Raw genomic sequence first — 19,953 nt, 5'->3', positions numbered from 1 at the left:
ACACGTAGCAAATGTAGTACAAAGAATATAATAGATAAAAGTAAACTTTAATCTTTTAATCATTACGTTTCTTAATCGATGATTTTTCTAGTGAATTTCCTACAGAATATAATTATTGTACATACGTTGTAAACTACTAATGGTAACTTAAACGATTTCATTCACAAAAGATGTAATATTTCATCACACTATGTGAACGTTACTACTACTCTACGAGTATTACTATTTTCATGGTGAATGAATTTGCTTTGCTGAATGCACAGAAATTTTCACATGACGGTTTATCTTATCTCTACCATTCAACGTGTACAGCACACAATGTTTCCATTTTCTTTACCCCCTTCTATATACAGATAACAATTTCTATCACTAAAAACAAGAATATTTCACGACACAATGACCCACTTATTCTTTCCTCCTGCTCCTAATAACACCTGTCTTATCCAAAGCTCAGCAAACATTGAGGTCCATTAATTGTAAACTTCCCAAAAACCCCAGTCCACAATGTCCCTCACCGATCACCATCATGGCGGCGAGCGCGTTGAAAGGTTAAGCGACGAAAATTTCTCAAGGACGTTTCCACATCGTCTCGCCTACGGAATCCGATCACGTGTCACGTTCCATTTGCACACCTTTCATATTTTTCGCGAACCAGTTCTTGAACCAGGAAACAAACATCGTGGGACGATGCTTTGGCACGCTCCAGTCGCTCTAAATTATTCGGCCACGAGAACATTAGGAACGATCGCGGCAGATTCCACCCAGCGGATCGGAAATTAATGAATAACAGGTAGACCGCGAGGAAACGACTTCTTCATCCGCGGCCGTCACGGACGTGGAGCACCGGCTCGTTATCCCGCGAGCAACATAGTGTGCATTTCATAATCCTACAAATAGTTTCACTGGCTCGGTTAAATCCGTCCGCGGCGACCCCGATTTCGCGTTGCCGCGAGCCGAAACCTTGACTCACTCCAACCGTCGCTGAAAACCGACTACGCTGAATCGTTCGACGAAGAATTGGGACTGGAGACTTCGGAAACACTTGATCAAAGGCATTTCACGACTCTAGGAGCTGTCGGATGAACCATCAGTAGAATTCAAAGAAAAGATTGACAACCCTCGTCAAATTTTACGATTCTTTTTGTGGGAACACATTTTAATGGTCAGAAGTGAGACTCGCAACACGGTGGAACCTGATATTAAAAATTTAATACTACAGTGCTGGATAAGATGTTTGACCAAAGGTTTCAAAAATTTTAACAGATGATCTTCTATATTCTGTGTTAAAATGAGACGCTGAAGAGTTACGAAGTTGTGTTTGAAGCTTAGTTTTCAAGCTAATGATTGTTATAAATACACTTAGAATGCACGTGAAATATGTCTGGCTTCGGACTTATTCTACTGATATCGTTGCGTCTGACCTGGCCACACGCATCGGCAGTAGAATAAGCCCATACGTCAGACAACTAGACATGTCTTTAAAGTTCACAATTCGCAAACAAAGTTTTAAACACAATTTCATCATTCTTAGCTTTTTCTCATTTTTTTTCTCATTTTTCATGTAGAATTACTATCTAAAATTACAGACACTTTTTGTCCAACACTTTGTACGTATAATGAATATCCTGTTGAAAAAAGTGTAATCTATGGAACAAGAGTTAGAAATACTAGAATGTATTTTGCTTTTAATGACGTTTTAATGAGTGTAAAAATTGAGAAGGATCTTTTTTTAGGAGCTCCATAATTATTAATTTATAGATATGAAATAGTCTGTAACTCTACCACTTCTAGATTTACCATTTAAAAAGTAAAAACTACAGTAAATCCACAAGCAGTGTTTCTTAATAAAAGTGGGCCAAAAGTCACTTTCTCGTATGGAAAAGTTGTGTGTTATTTCTAATAACTTCTACCTTCTTCTTGTTTTTAAAATATAATTCTAAAAGTATATATTAGAAAAGTACACGCATCACCAACGCACAATTGTAAAAATTTACCACGAAAGCAACTGTTCGATTATTTTCTCTTAGAGACAATCTCGGCGTGATTTGAACATTACAAGTGTTAAACTTCGTCTGCACGCTGCACTTGGGCATTAATTACCAAGTTGATAAGCTATTGATAATTTATGTTGATAAGAACACTTTGAGTGAGCTAAAACACGTCACTCGAAAAATAAATAATGTATCACCTGAAATTTTAATCGAGATAATAATAAGTGTCGTGAAAGGAGCTTACATTTGTGAACAGTCGAAATTTTCCATATATTAATTACAAAAAAATTATTTGAGTTACTAAATAATTTCGTAATCAAAGTTTACCTTTGCCAAATTTACAGTCAAAAATAAAAGTTAATGAATTTTACCCACCAGACATGGTATTTTATTCTTTGCTCAGGTATACATTAAGATAAATTAATTTATTTAAATAAAAAATACTACTACATCTTTAACGAAAAATAATAAGTTGGTCTGAAATTTGTATTTGGAAATATAGGATACGTAAAAGAACCCTATAAGAAACTAAAGTATAACCAATACTGTTCTCGTAAAAACAGTATGCACTAACTACGAGCAAAATTCGATAAAAATATAGTGACCTCAACATCATGCGCGCTTCTCATCAAAGGCACATTTTACTCTCCCACTGCGTGCAAGAATAATCAATAATACTACTCACGTGATAACAACTCATAACCTAATGAAAAACCAATTACGTGTCATAACATACTGAAAAAGCGATTTGAAAAATACTGATTTTATCTCTAATGTCTCACCACTTTCCCATAAATTATAAACAACAGCCACGATGTGCTCGCTATCAACACATTTACCTGAATTACGCTACCCGCCACAGCGCACAGCTATCAATCGCCGTGCAAATAAAAGCCTCGACAAGTCGTCATTGCCGATCGGTAACTCAGCAAGTCCTACCAAACTCGAATGACAACTCGATTCCTCTTCCTACCTTGTGCAATGCTCATTAATACCATCATCGGCGCGCATCGAGCGAACAAAGGCGACGACACAAAGTGTCCATCCTTCCACGCTCTCCTACCTTCCAACAATTTGAAGTTTTCCACGATGAATCACCTCGCCGCTAATAAAATCGCTGTACTATTTTCTACGCCCACTCACACGTGCACACGCATTCGTCGGTCATAGAAGCCCCTCTACACAGAGCCGTGTACACTCGAGTGGCATAGAACAGCCCAAGGTAACTCTCACTTTTTCTCGAACGACGCGGTATGTCCGTGAATCGCGTCGCCTCGGAATTAAGCGGGGCAGGATTATCAGCTGTGGATCGTGGATAAAGGACGAGCTACGTCGGTTCGCGGAGGAAAGGAATTTCCGTGGTGTGACCAGAGGAATTTTACCAGAGCCGAGCGTTATCGCGGCACGTACCAGCTTTATCGTCGAAATTTTCCGCCCGTTTCACCGAAAGTAACATTATCTCCGTTTCGAGCGGAAGATCATGTCGAAAGGTGTACACAAAAGCGAGACGGCAATAAAGAGTCGAGGGAACCGAACTGTCGCTGGCTAATCCAGGAGGGAATTCGCTGCGCGATCGATATCGGTGGCTCGTGAGTCAATAATCGACCGAGTTTCGTCACTTCTGAAGAAAACGGATGTCATTGGAGGCGGTGGGTGACTAGGGAGTAGTGAGGCCTGATGGTTCAACGTGGGGCTTGATTTTTGCTTAGACATGTGTTTGTTTTATTAATGAGTCTTTCATTAGCATTAGAGATAATGATGAATTGTTTTGTCGTTGTTGATAGGGTTTATGAGTAGTTAAAGATATTTGTTTCTATTTTTCCTTTTACTTGTTTTTACCTATTTTTTGTTTCACCTAGAGCTATAGATATTTTTGGAAAAATAGAACAGAAATATGGTAAGAAAAGATATAGTAAGAGTGGCAATAAAGTAGTTGGTGTCTGTACTAGTTAGGACTATAAACGATATCGAGAAAGGGAATACTATAAAATCAAGTTTGAATAAAATTTCAAATTAGTCAAAGAATTGCTTCTGTGATATTAAGGTTAAGGAACTGATAAATATTGTATGAAAATTAAATATTTTATATGTACTGCATTAATAATACTGACTTTATTCCTTTTCAACTTCTAAGTACTATGTTTTAGATTATTTGTAATAGTTACCGAATAGGAGAAAATGAGCAAATAGCTGAATTGTTAGTACTAAATAATGAACTTGCATTTGTTATTATGTCAGTTTCGAAGGAAAGGTAAATTTTTTATAGCACTAATGCTCTAATGCATCACAGCGTAGGTTTAGTTAAGCTTACGTGCAGCAAACAGACAACTGTAATTACGATTTCGATTTATCTATGCAAAAGTAGTTGTATCTATGTAAAAATAGTAAAATAAAAACAATAGTGAAGAAGGTACGGAAAGTATAAATTTGTCAACTGAAAAACATTCGGAGTAATTAAAAAAGAAGCAACGAATACAGTGATTACATGTACAAGAAGAAATTCAATGAATTACCAAAACTAATACCTGAAGTATTGTAAAGTGCTATAAAAGCGAACTTACATGTACTAAAATTTACTAAAAAAATAATAATTGTTAATTTCTGTTATAGCTAAATAAAAAACAAAAATAATTCATGTTTGGTTCACTAATTGCTAGTGACGATTCAAGACAGTAAAAACGGACATTATAGTCAGACATCGAATCGGAACTCAAAGAAATTAAAAAACCTGTTCATCCAGAAAATAATCTGTGGTTTTAATAAGAAGCAAAATTTTACACTTAATCTCACCTATTAAGCTTCTATCAAAAAATTCATTTTCAATTTTTTATTAATCACTCTGAAGATTAGTTACATACTACTTGAAGCAGAAACTTTCAGTCAGACACTGGCCTCGGAGTTCCTAAAACCTGTCTGTGTGGAATAACCTCTTCCAGAGCCATTTAAACTTCTATAGCACGATATATTTTCCAGTTTGCAAAGAATTGGACGTAACGTGAGTAGCCATCGCAGTTTAACGCTAATTTGCCACAAAATTAGTCAAATTTATTTCTGCCTTTTTCCTAAATTCTAAAAGAAGCGCCATAAAACTTTTTACAATTTCTTACGTATGAGCCATGGCTATAGAACTGGTTATGGAACTCTGAAATTCGCGCAGTAGAAAAAGACTATGTGGTCAGACGTTGCTTTACAGCTTCGACTCGACGAAGTCGAATCTAAACTATAATTGTTTATCACGAATCTATTGACATTCATCACAGAACGAATAGACGAATGACTGCAGAAACATCTTCCAAGACCAGAGGAAGAATCCGAGGACGGAAAATTTTGAAGTGCACGCGTCGTAAAATAATACGTCCGCGTTAATGACGCAACGACCTACCGTTAACCCGCGATTTGGTGAAAGGAAATGTACACGGTTACTGTTTGTTTATTCGATAACTATTAATTATTGTTCCAATACGCGCAGATAACACTGCATCTCTTCATTGTCTTAATATTATTCAATTCTTAATCTTGTGTTTATAGCTGCAAAAATTTCCTACATTTGAACAGAATGTTTACAACATTCGTAACATTTGTTTACATTATTCAGCGCTCGTTTAAAGACATTAACGAGAGGAAAATTTAACGAAAAAGAAATCGATATACCACGAAGTGCGCGACCGTACCAAAATATTTAAAAACTGAATCATTTGTCAGACAAAATCTAAAAACACCAGTAAGATTACAGACATTATCGAAGAAAGTAAATACAACTCATCTGACTGTCACTTGCAAATTTCTACATCTAAATTTGCTAACGTCACCCATCCTTCGTTTGTATTGCATTCTTCGGTGATTCAGCGTGAGATAATCAATGTCGAAAGGAGGAGATAGTGAACGATGGATAGACGATCGATATACGCGTCGAAGGACCTCCACTTCGATTCAAGACGAACAGAAACGCAAAACAAGGAAAATATCTGTGTCAAGATGGTGAAACAGAGGAGCATGGGAACGAGTCTGCGTTTGTGTATCGCTCTTTGAACAGCGGAGGAACAGAGACAGAGAGGGATAGAGGGAGAGAAATTAATTGCTTTCCATGCAACAGCGGTCATTGTCGGTATGGTTGACGCCACTACCTCATGTGACAATAATTTATCGCTGATCGATGCAATTCCCTTCTCCAGCTGCATCGGCCTCTATATGAACTCATTGTCGCTCGAGAATGCAGGTGCTTTAACTTTTTATCGCTGCATTCCATAAAACTGACAATCAACAGTAATCTGTGGCGCAATTAATTGACGATCAAATCCTTTTTTGCTTGATATTATATAGGTATCAAACATTGTATTTTAATAGACAAAAAGTTGAATAATAAATATATTTATGATGGAGGTACTTATGTGCGAGGTTGGTCCTCGAATAATATCTACCAAATCTAGAGATCTAGAATTATCAACTTCTATATACATATAGCTTATTTAAGCTATTACTATTAATAAATAGTAATAATGGTAAAGCAACCTGCTAATGTAAATTATTTAATTAACTAGTGAGAAACTTTTCTCCGTTATCTGTGCACGTTTTAGCAAATTATATGAATTTTTTAAAATGAATATACGAAACAGTTTAAGCCATGTGACTACTGGAATTTCTATAATGTGTTATGAAAAATTGATTCTGCCTGATTGATGTGAGTTTGATATTGCTAATTGCATTGAGGCACTAACGTCTATCTAAAGGCTTGAAAAAGAGGTATTAATTAAGGACTTTTTTCGCTAGCTATAAATGGAAATTAAACTAAATTCTTTTCATTGAAAAAGAGATATTTGTTAGTTAGGCCTTCCCAAATACTGAGTTGAAAGCAATTAATATCTAAAAAAGATACCGCTACTGATAAGAGATACGGTTTTTGGTTGGTAGACCCTCTCCAGCTACTTCAAGATAAAATGCAGATGTCAGGAATAAATTAAAAGTAGAAGTCCTTGACGATCTCACTGCTTTCAATGTTAATCTTAATACTTTGATACTTATAAGAATAATCGATTGCTTCAATGGAACTTGAATGCTTATATTTCAAATTATTGACATGTACTATTAATATGTCTATTTTTTCCAGGAGCAATTAATTTGATTCAATTTTTATCTCTATGATCGTTGAACGAATTTCTTAATTTATACGATATCATTTTTTAGGCTTCATAAATAAATTAAGTTTCTCTGAAAGGTACCAAATACCCATAGGCATTCAGGTACAAAATTACGTGATTATTACGTGATTTGATTACATGATTTGACACATTTCATTTGAAACTGATCACAAGCCAGAAACGTAAAATTCCTGAGCAGAGTGAAATGAAAATTCATATAATACCTAATTGGTCTATCATAAAAAAATAGAATAATTTCATATTCTTTTTTAAAAATAGAATATGAAAACTTATGAAAACATAAGTTAATTTATAAAATATTTATAATACAGCTATTACTACTACATGCATTCAAAATTTAAAAAATTCTGTCTTATTAATTGCAACACCTAACAAATAAATAAAGGTTTTTAAAAACTGGCCATATTTATGCATAACATCCAGCTTTAAACCTTTTTCTTAAGGACTTTACAGACCCATTAAATTTGTCTCTTAACATCCTTTGATGTTAGATTTTGATTAAGAGCTCTTTCTTTGATTAAGAGCTGCATACAAGTGAATCGAATACCATTTTTTCTTTTCATTTCTAACGCCCATTTCACGCAATCACGTCTAGTCTTCTTCAAATGACGAAAAAGAATATGTTATTACGAAAGTTATGTAAAAATGTGTGCACGAGTGCGGTTGAGTGCGTACTACGGATAAATATAGAACTCACCTGCAGACAGCTTAACGAGCCAATCGATAACACCGATGTGTGTTTGCGAATTCTCGTGCGCGAGAGAGCAACGCTTGCATACGTGACCAAAGGCAGAGTGGCGAACATGGCTGTGCATCGATGACGCTTTTTGAAAACCAAATTTTGTGAAGCAAAATTTCTTCTACTAAAATCGATACAATGGGCAATGCAGTCAGTTGAGCGGCTGCAAATTTGCAACTAAAATTATGCCAAACTGGTGTAATTAAAATTATGTCAGACTGGTGCAGTTAAAATTGTTGGGTGGTAAACGAAAACTACACTAACGAGCGGAGCTCTTCAAGTGTAACGTAAACTTTTTAATGAGTCCTCATCAGTTAGTGGAATTCGTCAAACCGAATGCACTAAAAATAGACATCGTTTTTGGAGTATATAATCAATATTTTATGAGATAATTATGATTAAAGTCGTTTCGTGTATCTTATCTTCATAAAAAATTTGCACACTTAAAAATGTTGATAATTTCATATTTAGTTTAACATGTTCTACAAAAGTGACAGAAACTCATTAAAAAGCAAACGTCGCACTTGAAAACTTCAGTAAATTATACAATTAGGTAGACTTGTATAAGAAGAATAAGTACTTGCATAGACTACTTGAAAAAATTGAGAAATTATTTAATTGAAATATTCATAATGAATGAAACACACAGAGTGTTTCATGACAGGTGTCAGAGATTTTAAGAGGTGATTTTACATGCAAAAATAAGACCAAAATGAAAATAAATAAAACTACGTTTCAGGTTTTAGTTTCAAGTGAATTCTTGAAAAAATACATAAAATTCGCAAGAAATGTGTTTGACTCGAAACTTAGTTTACTAATTTCCAGTGTCTAATCTGATTAATACACACTGACAGTAGAATAAGTCCTAAGTCAGACACATTTCACGCAAATTTTAAATTTTTTGCAATAATTAATAACTTCAAAACGAAGCCCCAAATATAATTCTTGATTTTTGTTTTATTTCGACATATAAATTACCTCTTAAAATTTCTATCACCTGTTGTCGTGCATCCTGAATACTCAATAGTTTATTGTAGCCTGAGACAATATGAATAGCTCATGAAATTCAAGGATTTCAAGTCTATCACTCATAATGCCAAATATGGCTGTCGTGATTATATTACCAGCAGTATTCTCATATGCCAATTTATGGGCTGATAACGTTGATTACTTCGTTAATCTTCTACAGTACTGTAAAAGTCTTTTGCATACAGCATTGCATTCCACTAATAACAGAGGTCTAAATAAATTTCTGCAGTTTTTTACGTTAAGACTGTTGCACGTGCAGAAATTCATTGCGTTTATTCGTCAAAATTGATAAGATTCACATTTTTGCATTCTAAAAATTGGATGACTTCTGGTGTCGATTAACGCGAAACCGCACGAACGTATTTCGTTACCTGATACGAATATAGATCGTAAGATAAATCGTATTCTATTTTTAGACCCATGTATCTATTTATTCTCCATTTATGTTCCGCAATAATGTTACGATTTCTCGTTTACTCGAAGTTTCGTGGGTAATTCCCACTTTAAGGCACAATACTATCGGAATTTCCCTGCAAATACTATCGACAAGAGATAAATAAAATGGGAGAAAGTTTCGTTATCTTCAACAAGAGACACGATAATTGGAATCACCGATTAAAACCTGTACGTCTCGAATCACGAGGACGATCTTTCTTCAGTATTATCAGTCAACAGCTGACAGAACAAACTTAAAGATATGTAACACATTTACATGCGCGTCAACTCGCGCGAGATTAAAAATAAAATACATAGAGATAACCCGACTGCTATAATAATACGCCACAAAATTGGAAATTAATAAACACCGACACAATTACATCGATTAAATGTTCCTCAATACATGCTTCCATTTAAATGCTTCTTAATCTGCTTCTTAATAATTCAAAGAAATTCAATTTTAAGTATTTTTATAATTTACTAGCGCACTTATATCAAAATATTTATTATTCCTTACGTAATTTTATTCACGAAAACCTTGATAAATGTTCCTGCTGTATTTTGTATAGTATCATCATAAGAAGTAACGTGACGCACGCCCACGCACAATATTCCCAACATTATTCATTCATGACTGTACTATGACAAGTTCATTTGTGTCAATCGCATAAGTGCCTTGATCTTTCGTGACACAAAATCAAAGGTGCTGTCGCGACGTTTACTCTATCGAACATCACGGCGACCAATCGAATTCACGGCCTTATCTGCGCTCGATAAAAGCAGGACTCATTGCGGTTTCGAGTTGTTGGGCAATCAAGTCGAGTATTTTCGTATTGGTGCACGTAAATTATCGATTGTAGATAGCGCGATAATCCTCGTTTTTGTTTGTTAAAAGACACTAACTTTTACCATTGGATCACCCTATAAATAACATAAGTTGTCGCATAAATTGATAATAATTGAACACTTTATAGAAGAGATGTGAGACTACTGCTGAAGCTGATAGAAAATATGTAGGTAACCGATAACAAGGAATAAATTAGTTTATCTTTGTTTAATTATAGAGATACAGATGTATACCGCCATTTATTTGTAATTTGAAGTAATTTAACATTTTTTAACCTTCAAGTTTCAAAATTTTTGAATTCTAGAAAGTTCAATGTCTAATATTTTTTTGAGTCTTGAGTGTTGTCAATGTTGAAATATCTTAAATATTTTTATTTGTCTCGATCTCTGGATTCTAATTCTTGAAACAGAATCCTCTATGTAGTAGATCATAATCTGTTAAAAGTTATCATCGTAAAATTTTATAATCATGTATTAGTAAAGTACATTGTATACACTCTTATCTCAAATTATCCTTTAATTTTCGAGCTAAGTACTTATTCCCACCTGTATACACTCTAGACTGATGATTTAGATAGCCATAAAGAATTATATCCCTGAGAAGTGAAACTAATTACCTCAAGCTTTTATATTTTTACTACTTCTGCATGAAAGTTTTTGAGAAATACTTTTTCTTTTTATTCGAAAGAAAACTGTTTAATTTCGGACGAGTTTGAATTTAGATAGAAATATTTAAAGAATTTACAATTTTATCAATTTTGTCCACTTTCTTTCATATTGCTGATCATTCGAATTTCTCAAATTTTCAGTGGTAATAGCTATATAATATAAATCTAAAAACAAATGACTCCACGATGGAATATCCGTACTGATATATAGATGTATAATATAAATCTAAAAACAAATGATTCCATGATGGAACAGCTGTACTGATATATAGATGTACAATATAAATCTAAAAACAAATGATTCCATGATGGAATATCTCCACTGGAAAGAGTGAAAATTCGCTTGCACCAATTCAACAGAAATCCAACATCAATCCAATACCATCATCACCTGAAACAGGAGAGCAACAAAAAGAGCAAGCGTTCGACATTTCATTCTACAAATTTCCCTTGGAATTTATTCGCACCAGTGGCTGTATCTTCAATATTCGATCTCGAACGAAGCAATCGATACGACATCTCCGGAAGTGTATAAAAAGAAAGACTACCGTCGTTCGATTTCCAAGTTAAATGATCGTGCATGTGCATTCGAACGTGCCTGAGCACGTTCAAGAATCGTATAGACGAAGTTCAAATACATCCGAGAAGATCGATACAAAGTGTCAATGACCGATGCGACAGACCAGTCAAGATGCGAAACCATATTCTATAGTTATTGCAATATTTAGAGAATTATTGTATCTCGTTAATAAACTTCGAATATGTGAATACTTGATGATTATTATAAATATTAAGATCGATATTACTATTCGAATAATTTAATATTTAAGTATATTGTGTGTATTTAAGTGCTACGAATGAATTCAGGAATATTTAAATGCCATCTTTGGACTTTATATTACGAAGTAATGGAGAATTGGAAACGTAGAAGTATCGCTCAGTACTTCTAACTGTTTTCCTTCCTTTACGTTGTCCCCTTGCAAACACTGCATTTGTCAAGCCATTTGAACTTCGAATTAACCGAACTCTAAACATAGTTGCAGAAATGGCATGTTAAAACTGTACTTCGTTTAGGCGCTACATCAGTTTGCATAACCAGTTACATCGTCTTGACTAAAAATTGCGTCGTATCTGAATGATTAATGTAAAAAATTGATAGAGGGAAATGTTACGTGACTCGTCGAATTATATGCATGTATATAAGAACAAGACGTAATTATGAATAATTTATAAATAAGAATATGAACCCTTTGGACTTCAACTCTCAATACTGTTGATACTACAATCATATTACTATAATCATGACTACGAGCAACATCATTTTTTTCTGAAACACTGAATAATGCATTTTGCAAGCAATATCATTCTAATGTTTTTTATTATTCAGTATTTAGTATTTAATATTAAACATAAATTTTTATTTTAAAATCGACAAAACCTAAAATAACAAGAACAAAAATTGTACATATCCACATAAATTATTGATATGGTTAATTATAGAAAATAATGTAGTGTACAGTGTGTTCGACAAGAGTCAGAAATTTTAAGGAGTGATTCTAAATCTCAAAATAGGACGAAAATAAAGGATAACAGAATCGCGTTTAAAAATTCTTTTCAGAGTTATTAATTATTTAAAAAAACGCCAGAAATACGCGGGAAGTGTGTCTGACTTGGGACTTATTCTACTGACTTCGTTCTGTCTAATTTGACTAGTGCAAATCGGCAGTAGAATAAGTCAGACACCGCGGAGTCAGTAGAATAAGTTTCAGATCAGACACTACGAAATCAGTAGAAAGAATTCCAAGTCAAACGTAGCGAAGTCAGTAGAATAAGTCCTTAATTAGACACAGCGAAGTCAGTAGAATAAGTCCTTAATTAGACACAGCGAAGTCAGTAGAATAAGTCCTTAAATAGACACAGCTAAGTCAGTAGTATAAGGCTCAAATCAGAAATGGCGAAGTCAGTAGAATAAGTTCCAACTCAGACATAGTAAAGTCAATAGAATATGTCTCAAGTCAGACAAGTGTATTTTAGACATTTCCTCATCAATTAATAATTCTGAAACGAAGACTCAAACACATTTTCATCATTCTTAATTTTCGCCTTTCTTAAGAGTCCAAAATAGCCCATTAAAAATTCATCTGTCTTCAAACACCCAGTACACATTTTGCCTTTGCTTTATTTCCAGCTTATGCTTCTAATTTTCGTCTAATTTACTGAATTTGGATAATAAGAAGCACCATATCTTTAGAAATCCAAAATATGAACTTAATCATATATCCAGCACAAATTCGTGAGTCACTGTACACATATGTTTCTCAACAGCTTTAAAATACTTTGATAGAAAAATAATTTCTAATTATATAAATTTTGAAATGGCCACCACTAATAGTCCCCAAATAAAAAAGAAAGTCGTGTAATATCGCCTTTTCAAGTTGCTCAAAACCAGACACTTTCGCGTCACAGTCTATTTTCTTTTATCAACTTTTTCTATCCGCAGCTCACGTCATAGATCGTCCCAGTTCCTGGAATCACCCCGTTCGCAAACTGTCTACCAGTCTATTCTCGATCTTTTGCTAGTGTTTATAACCGACCCACGCTGACAGACTGCCACTCTAAAGCGTCGAGGATCTTTGAACGAACAACTCGAATGCGTGTAAATGTCACACCCCTCGAGAATAGAAGCAACGAATACGAACGCGATACTTTACCACGTATTTATTCAAAATTTTAAATAAACGCCCTTCACTTGTCCCATAATCTAATCAGATTCAACATTTAAGGGACAGTTACTGGTAGAAGAAATTTTATGGAGTAAATCAGTCGATGTAGTATAACGTTTCTACGAGAAATAGCGACAGCGTTAAAGCAACGAGGGTTACAAGTATTTCTAGGGATTTTAAGGATAATTTAAATACCCAGGGATAAATTAATGTAGGTTTTAAATGTTAATTTCTTCGACCCCAGAGGTATCCATTGATATCTAAACAACTTACTAATTCTGCAAACAAAAATTGTAAATTCAAAGAGTACAAAGTAGATTAAACATGTTATGAACAAAAAGAAAGACAGTAGAATCTTAACTTTTATCATCGTTCATATCAGATGTAATTAATAATAATGGAAGCATAGTAAAACATCGAGACTTCACGATGATTGAATAGTAGTCTGTGAAAGATAATAAAACTAGTTAGCATAAGAGTCCTTTAAGCTTATATCTCTTGCTGCTCTAGATAATCAAGGTCCTACTGCCACACGAAAGGTAGCCTTATGAGATTACCAAAAACTTCACTAAAATAATTTGAAAACTAAATTTCAGAAACAGAGTAACGAATTACTGGGGCCTTAAACGAGTCATTAATAATTAAATACAGAAATCAATCTGTTGACCAAATATTTAGAACCATTTGCCAATCAAGATTAAAATCATTCTGCAGGCTGAGGTTTTGCTTGGTTCGAAAGGCAGATAAATCCTTTCAGCGATGATCGAAACGTTTCTCTTCCAATGTAACTAAAAACTGAGCATAATTTTTTATAGTAATTAAAATATACGCGGCTACTAAGAAATTTACCCGTCACTTCCCTTAATCAACAAAAGTGTTCCAAACATTTGGTCAGCAGTATAAAGTAGATTTCTTACGCAAATCTGCTCTTCGCATGGCGATGACGCGCACAGTGGCTTAATGTATTAGCGGTAATGAATTTCAACCGTACTACACGATAATTATTTCGTAATTAGGCTATTACTAGGCTGACTGCTAATTCCGTGAGATCACTGTTTCGATCAGCTCGCGAATTATTGTAAGCTGCTTGCACGCGGTCAAGCGTGTACAGCCGTGATATTTGTATGCGCGTTTAATTGACACCAGAGTTGTCTGATAAGAACGGGACCTCCGTTCGTTTATCTTATCTCGACACACGGCCATGAATTTTTCGGCGATGTACGGACTTTCGAGGCGATACGAAATACGAAGTAAGCCCTATTATCTGTACAGGGTGTTCACCTTATCATCCCAACACTTTTCCTGCGGGCTAATTGTATCAAGAGAATGATAAAGAAAAAACAACTTCATTGTCTTTTGCTTAAAACGAGATTTTGGAATTCTGGTCAGTCTCGAATCATTAAATGGACCTTAATTGTTCTTCTTTGCTTTTAATTGCATATTATGTAATAGTGGTCGAGGTCAGTGGAAGTGATAAATGGGAAATTTACCGAGATTTCTGAAAGTATCTTTTTATACTCGTCATTAAGGGACTTATTACTTATTCTTATTTCTGGGGAATTGTATGTACATCCTCCTTTTGTTTCTTGAGTTTATATGAGTTGAACCTCTCAAAAATTGAATTTCAGATTCTCATTCGACCTTGATATTGATTAATTGTAACACGTGAAAGTTAAAAATAATTTATAATAACAAAAAAAGTTCAGTGTATGACACAATATTAGCGTATCTTAAAAATATGTTGTATGAAACAATAATTTGTCTCAAAAACTTGATCTATATATTTATTATTTTTCTATTTATTATACTCGTTTAATGCCTATCATTTATTTTTTGTCTTTTCATTCTAACTATTTTCATTTTTTCAATTCCGAAAATTCAATTAAATTAACATCTTACACGTTTAAGAATAAAATAACAAAGTAAAACTTGAAAAATAACAAAACATATGAAATAGTAAAACAATGGCTAGTAAAACTGTAAGGTTCTAGACCTTAGCTAAACTCATCAATGGCAATGTATAATTACGTATTAGAAGTACTACAATTTTATAATATTTATAGATATGCAGCTTTAGAATTTTCTGAATACTAGTAGAACGTTACAGTTAAAATATTTCCTTGAATAATAATAAAATATACATAGATATAACTACAAAGCTGTAATACTACAAAAATATACATAGATACAATACAAATATTTACATTCATCTCCATTCAGGTATTTCAACGTTTCACAAATTCCAGCTACAAACCGAGCCAGTAATCTATTCCTCTCCAATGTTTACTATCAAGGCAGCATTACATCATCTCAACAAGAAATTCGTAAACATTTTCATAATATTAGAGTGGTTTCTTCCAAAAACTTAGTCAAGGATAGATCTTCAAAAAGGCTACAACAAACTAGTTCACAGTTATTCTATTATTTTTATATATTAAATTCAATCCTAAAATTTATCTATTTATATACTTTCCCTTCCAAACTCTTTCTCTAGCTAATCCTACAGATTTCTTTCTTTCTGCTTCTGACGGACTCTTTAAATTCTGTGAAAATATGATATGTCGCTTTGCATTAGAGCCACTAAACTGACTCGCGTGAGCTACCATATGTACACCTCTACTCAAAATTACTAGGCTAGGTACCATTTTTGTGCCACAATTCATTCAAAGAAATAACTGTGGCCTAAAACAACACGATCACCCTGTACACGTCTGGGCCTACGCTGATAACAAAGTCGACTTGAAGGGGGGGGGGGGGGGGGGGGGGGGGGGCAGAACGTCGAGATCGTGCACTTGTGTATTCACGATAACGAGCCCTGTGTGATTTTCGTGCACCGAGCGAAAGTAAAGTTTCGCATTTATTTTCCTGGCAAGTCGGCACGAAATGGGACAATTTCGCTGTTATAAATACGTCGGGGAAATTCAGGAGACTAATCATGCGACCTGATATTAATTGGAATCGGAATAATGGTGCATGAATGACCGCTTAATTAAGCAGGATCGCCCGTGCTTATTCTCTCCGCAAACGTAACAGCGGGACGTGTTTTCGCGTCACACATATGGCCTTACATAATCCTCGAGTCACATGTCTGATTAAAAATTTTCGCTAAGCTTACGCGTCCACGATATCGAGGGTGTTCTTTCTGCGCGTTTATTTTTGGATATCGTGTTCATACGAAATGTGAAACGAAACTGTAGTATGTACAGTGATTTGAGCGATAAATATTGAAGGAATGAGTAAAGAGTATCGCAAATTATTGAATTTATGACACAGTATTTTAAATACGTAAAATCAGAGGATTGTATGAGATCTAATTATTTATTCTTTTATAATTATGTGAGACATCATTTTGAACTTTTTATGAAGTAGATATTTTATTTTTGAATATGGAGCAGTGTACTGTGTGAAAGGAGACTGAAAATTACATTACTTTTAAAGTTTGAGAGATATGATAATTATATAGCATGTTGTAAGTAAAAATTAATATACTGCTAATACGTTTTCATATGCTATTAGTTATTGTAATTTGTAATGCTCGTACAACTATACTTATCTTCGTTTATTAATGATGTAATTATTTATCTATTGTTTTATTAAAATTTTGGAGTAATTAAAATTACTGTAAATTAGCGAATACATTTTTAATGTTTATTAAAAAGGAATATTGTAAACTAATTTTTCAAAATCAAAATATTGTTTAATTATGACTATAACTATTTTGCCTAAGAAAATTACTCTACTCAATAGAAATTAATGAAAAAGATTTGGAAATATAGAAGAAAAATGTTAAGTTCAAGCTCGATGCGTACAATTTACGTTGGAATTCTGAAAAATAAAAATTCTAAGTTTAACTTTTTCACGTTAAATTCAGTAAAAGTCACGTGCAAACATCGTTGGTCTGAAATTATTAATAAAGTTCACTAAACGTTTACAGACGTTCTCCGAAAGCAAGATACTGATTGACTGACCACTTATAAGGCTCTACTCCTTACAACAGGCTAAGAATTATGGACAATTACGATCAGAACGCTATTTTATACGTGCACAAAAGATTGTGTATTTTTCCTGTTCAATATTTCAATAATCAAACTGTAAACGTATTTATAATTAGTAATTATAGTCAAAGTATAGAGAATATTCAAAATATGTGTTATAATATTATATTTAGAAAGTCACACAAATCTCTATCTAAGTTCCATTTCCTCATATTTAGAAAAATTCGAATTTCTATTCTAAGGACATAAATAACAAAAATAAAACATATCGTCTAATGTTTGATCAAATATAAATACCCACACATAATACGTTATTTCAACCATAAAAAATTAAAAACAAATTAAATGAACACTCACTTTTCATATTTGACCTGCATGGAATGAGCAGAATTGTCCTCCCAATAATTCTGTGTCTCCATCATCTTGCTGCATAGAATAATTTCCGTCGCGCGACACGATTCACTTCCGATTTCCGGTCGTTGCCACCTTCGCGTATCCCTTTCCTTCTTCTCTCCCCTTCCGTCCTTGTCACACCGTGAACCGGCGAACTTCCGTCGTAAATTCACGATTGGAACATGCACGTGTGGGCAAACTCAACCTGCCGCTTTCCAGAGCGAAGAAAACTGAACGAACGCACAGAAGACAGACGTACTTCCACTGACCGCGAGATCATGCATGCATATGTGAAGTGTGTGCCGAGCAAAGAAAAAAAAAAAGAGTCGAGTCCTCTTGAAACTGATGGCTCCTTGATCGATAGCGCACACCCGACTAGGTTAGGTTCGCCTCCGCACATTCACTGATTCACTCGTAACGACACGACGGACTAAGAGGCCGGTACTCGGGGAATCGCCCACGTCTTTCCGTCCAGTCACACTCACCGATATATCTGTACTGGCGCCCTCTTCTTTTCTTCTCCGATCCCTTCCTGCACCACGATCTTTTTTCGCCTCCTCGACTCGATCCCCGATCGATCCCCCGCGACAGCAAAATTCCTTTACAGAAGCTTCAGCGAACGAGCGTTTGAATCCTTCGCCCCAAAGCTGCGAAAGTTCGGCCGCGGTAAGGCGAAAAGGGAGAAAACTCGAAACTCGAGGACCGATAACCGGCTATTCGTTCGACCGCGAAATTCCGCGATACCAACTGAACAGGGCCGTAGAATTGAAGCCTCGCGCGCGTTCACTCGCGCATCCTCTCGTGCTCGCCCGTATGGATGCGTACGCAGCCGTGCGAAATTCACGCGGCAGCGGCTGGCGGCGCTCGGGGAGTCCCCTTGGACCAACGATCGCGTTATGCGCGCAGACGAATTCTTAATCGATTACACGCACCCTCTCCGTCTTTCCGCCTCTGCATCTGCTGCCCTTCCTCTCTGGGTGTCTAGCAGGAGGCGTCTATCGACTGGAGGTCGTTCGATCGGTGCTCCCGTTTTGCAAAAATATGGGGGATCGTTGGGACGCTGGCACCGCGGCGTGTGGAAGCGTGTGTCGTTTCCTTGGCAGGTTACACTGCGCGTATAATGCGCGGCCCTGTTCGATTCCCGCGATGGGCCGCGGTGTGGCATGCGGGCCGCTGGTGGGAGCGATCCAGAGCCGTCTCAGGCGCGGAACCGTCGATCCTGGAGCCATGTTGCCAAGGCCCAGCCTCGGTGTATCGGCTTTTCGTCTCGCGCGACACGATTGTCCTGGAACAATCGAGTCACACTCTCATCCGATTATCATTGGCGAGCTCTGGCGACCTTCTTACCGAAAGCCCCGTATCGTGGCAGATAGCGGGGATAGAGCGTCGCGTAGGTTGGTTTTGTTTTTCTTTTTCTTTTTTTAATCTGTCGCGGTATCTTCGAGCAACGGTAAGCAGTCATCGACTTTACGAAACGAGATAAGGCGATTTGCTCGAGCGGTGCATAACTCGGTGATAATGTTAAGCGCCGATCGATGGGGCGATATTGGAGAAGCGTGGGCGATAGAACGTGTCTGTGTTGGAGAAAACGAAACGGGGAATACACTGTTTTGGTATTGGCCGTGGTTGGATGGGTGCGGAGAAGGCCTAAGAGGCGTTTGGGATATGGTTAATTGTGAATGATCAACGATTTCCGCAAGTAGCCTGTACTGAGTGTTACTAGGGTTCTGTTATAGGTGGTAAGCGTTGAAAGGCGATTATGAATGTATGTTTGCGTGTCTTTTCTCGATCGATTGTCTCGCTGGGAGACTGTAATGTGTTACTCAATGTTTATAGCGAAATCATCGCTTTTATTTGTGGGTTATAGTGTTTCGTAAAAACAACGTATCGATAATTTATCGTGTTATGCAAAACGCGTAGTTTGAATCGTAAATCGCTGGAGATAATAATTAAACGGCGAACAGACAACATTGTA

The 19,953-nt window shown here is 35.6% G+C and overlaps 1 protein-coding gene across 1 annotated transcript in view; it reads right to left on the bottom strand.

Moving 5' to 3' along the window:
• Cwo (transcription factor cwo) overlaps nucleotides 1-19,668 on the bottom strand; it is a 73,543-nt gene extending 53,875 nt beyond the window's left edge. The window contains exon 1 of the mRNA XM_076375751.1: nucleotides 17,943-19,668. Within this exon, the coding sequence (XP_076231866.1) occupies nucleotides 17,943-18,007 (65 nt within the window). The 5' untranslated portion in view covers nucleotides 18,008-19,668. The remainder of the gene's footprint in view (nucleotides 1-17,942) is intronic.
• Nucleotides 19,669-19,953: the final 285 nt, after the last annotated feature.

Source organism: Calliopsis andreniformis, chromosome 1 (assembly GCF_051401765.1).
Source record: "Calliopsis andreniformis isolate RMS-2024a chromosome 1, iyCalAndr_principal, whole genome shotgun sequence".
NCBI lineage: Eukaryota > Metazoa > Arthropoda > Insecta > Hymenoptera > Andrenidae > Calliopsis > Calliopsis andreniformis.
The sequence above is the reverse complement of the archived record's forward strand: the minus strand, read 5'-3'. Positions and strand labels throughout refer to the sequence as shown.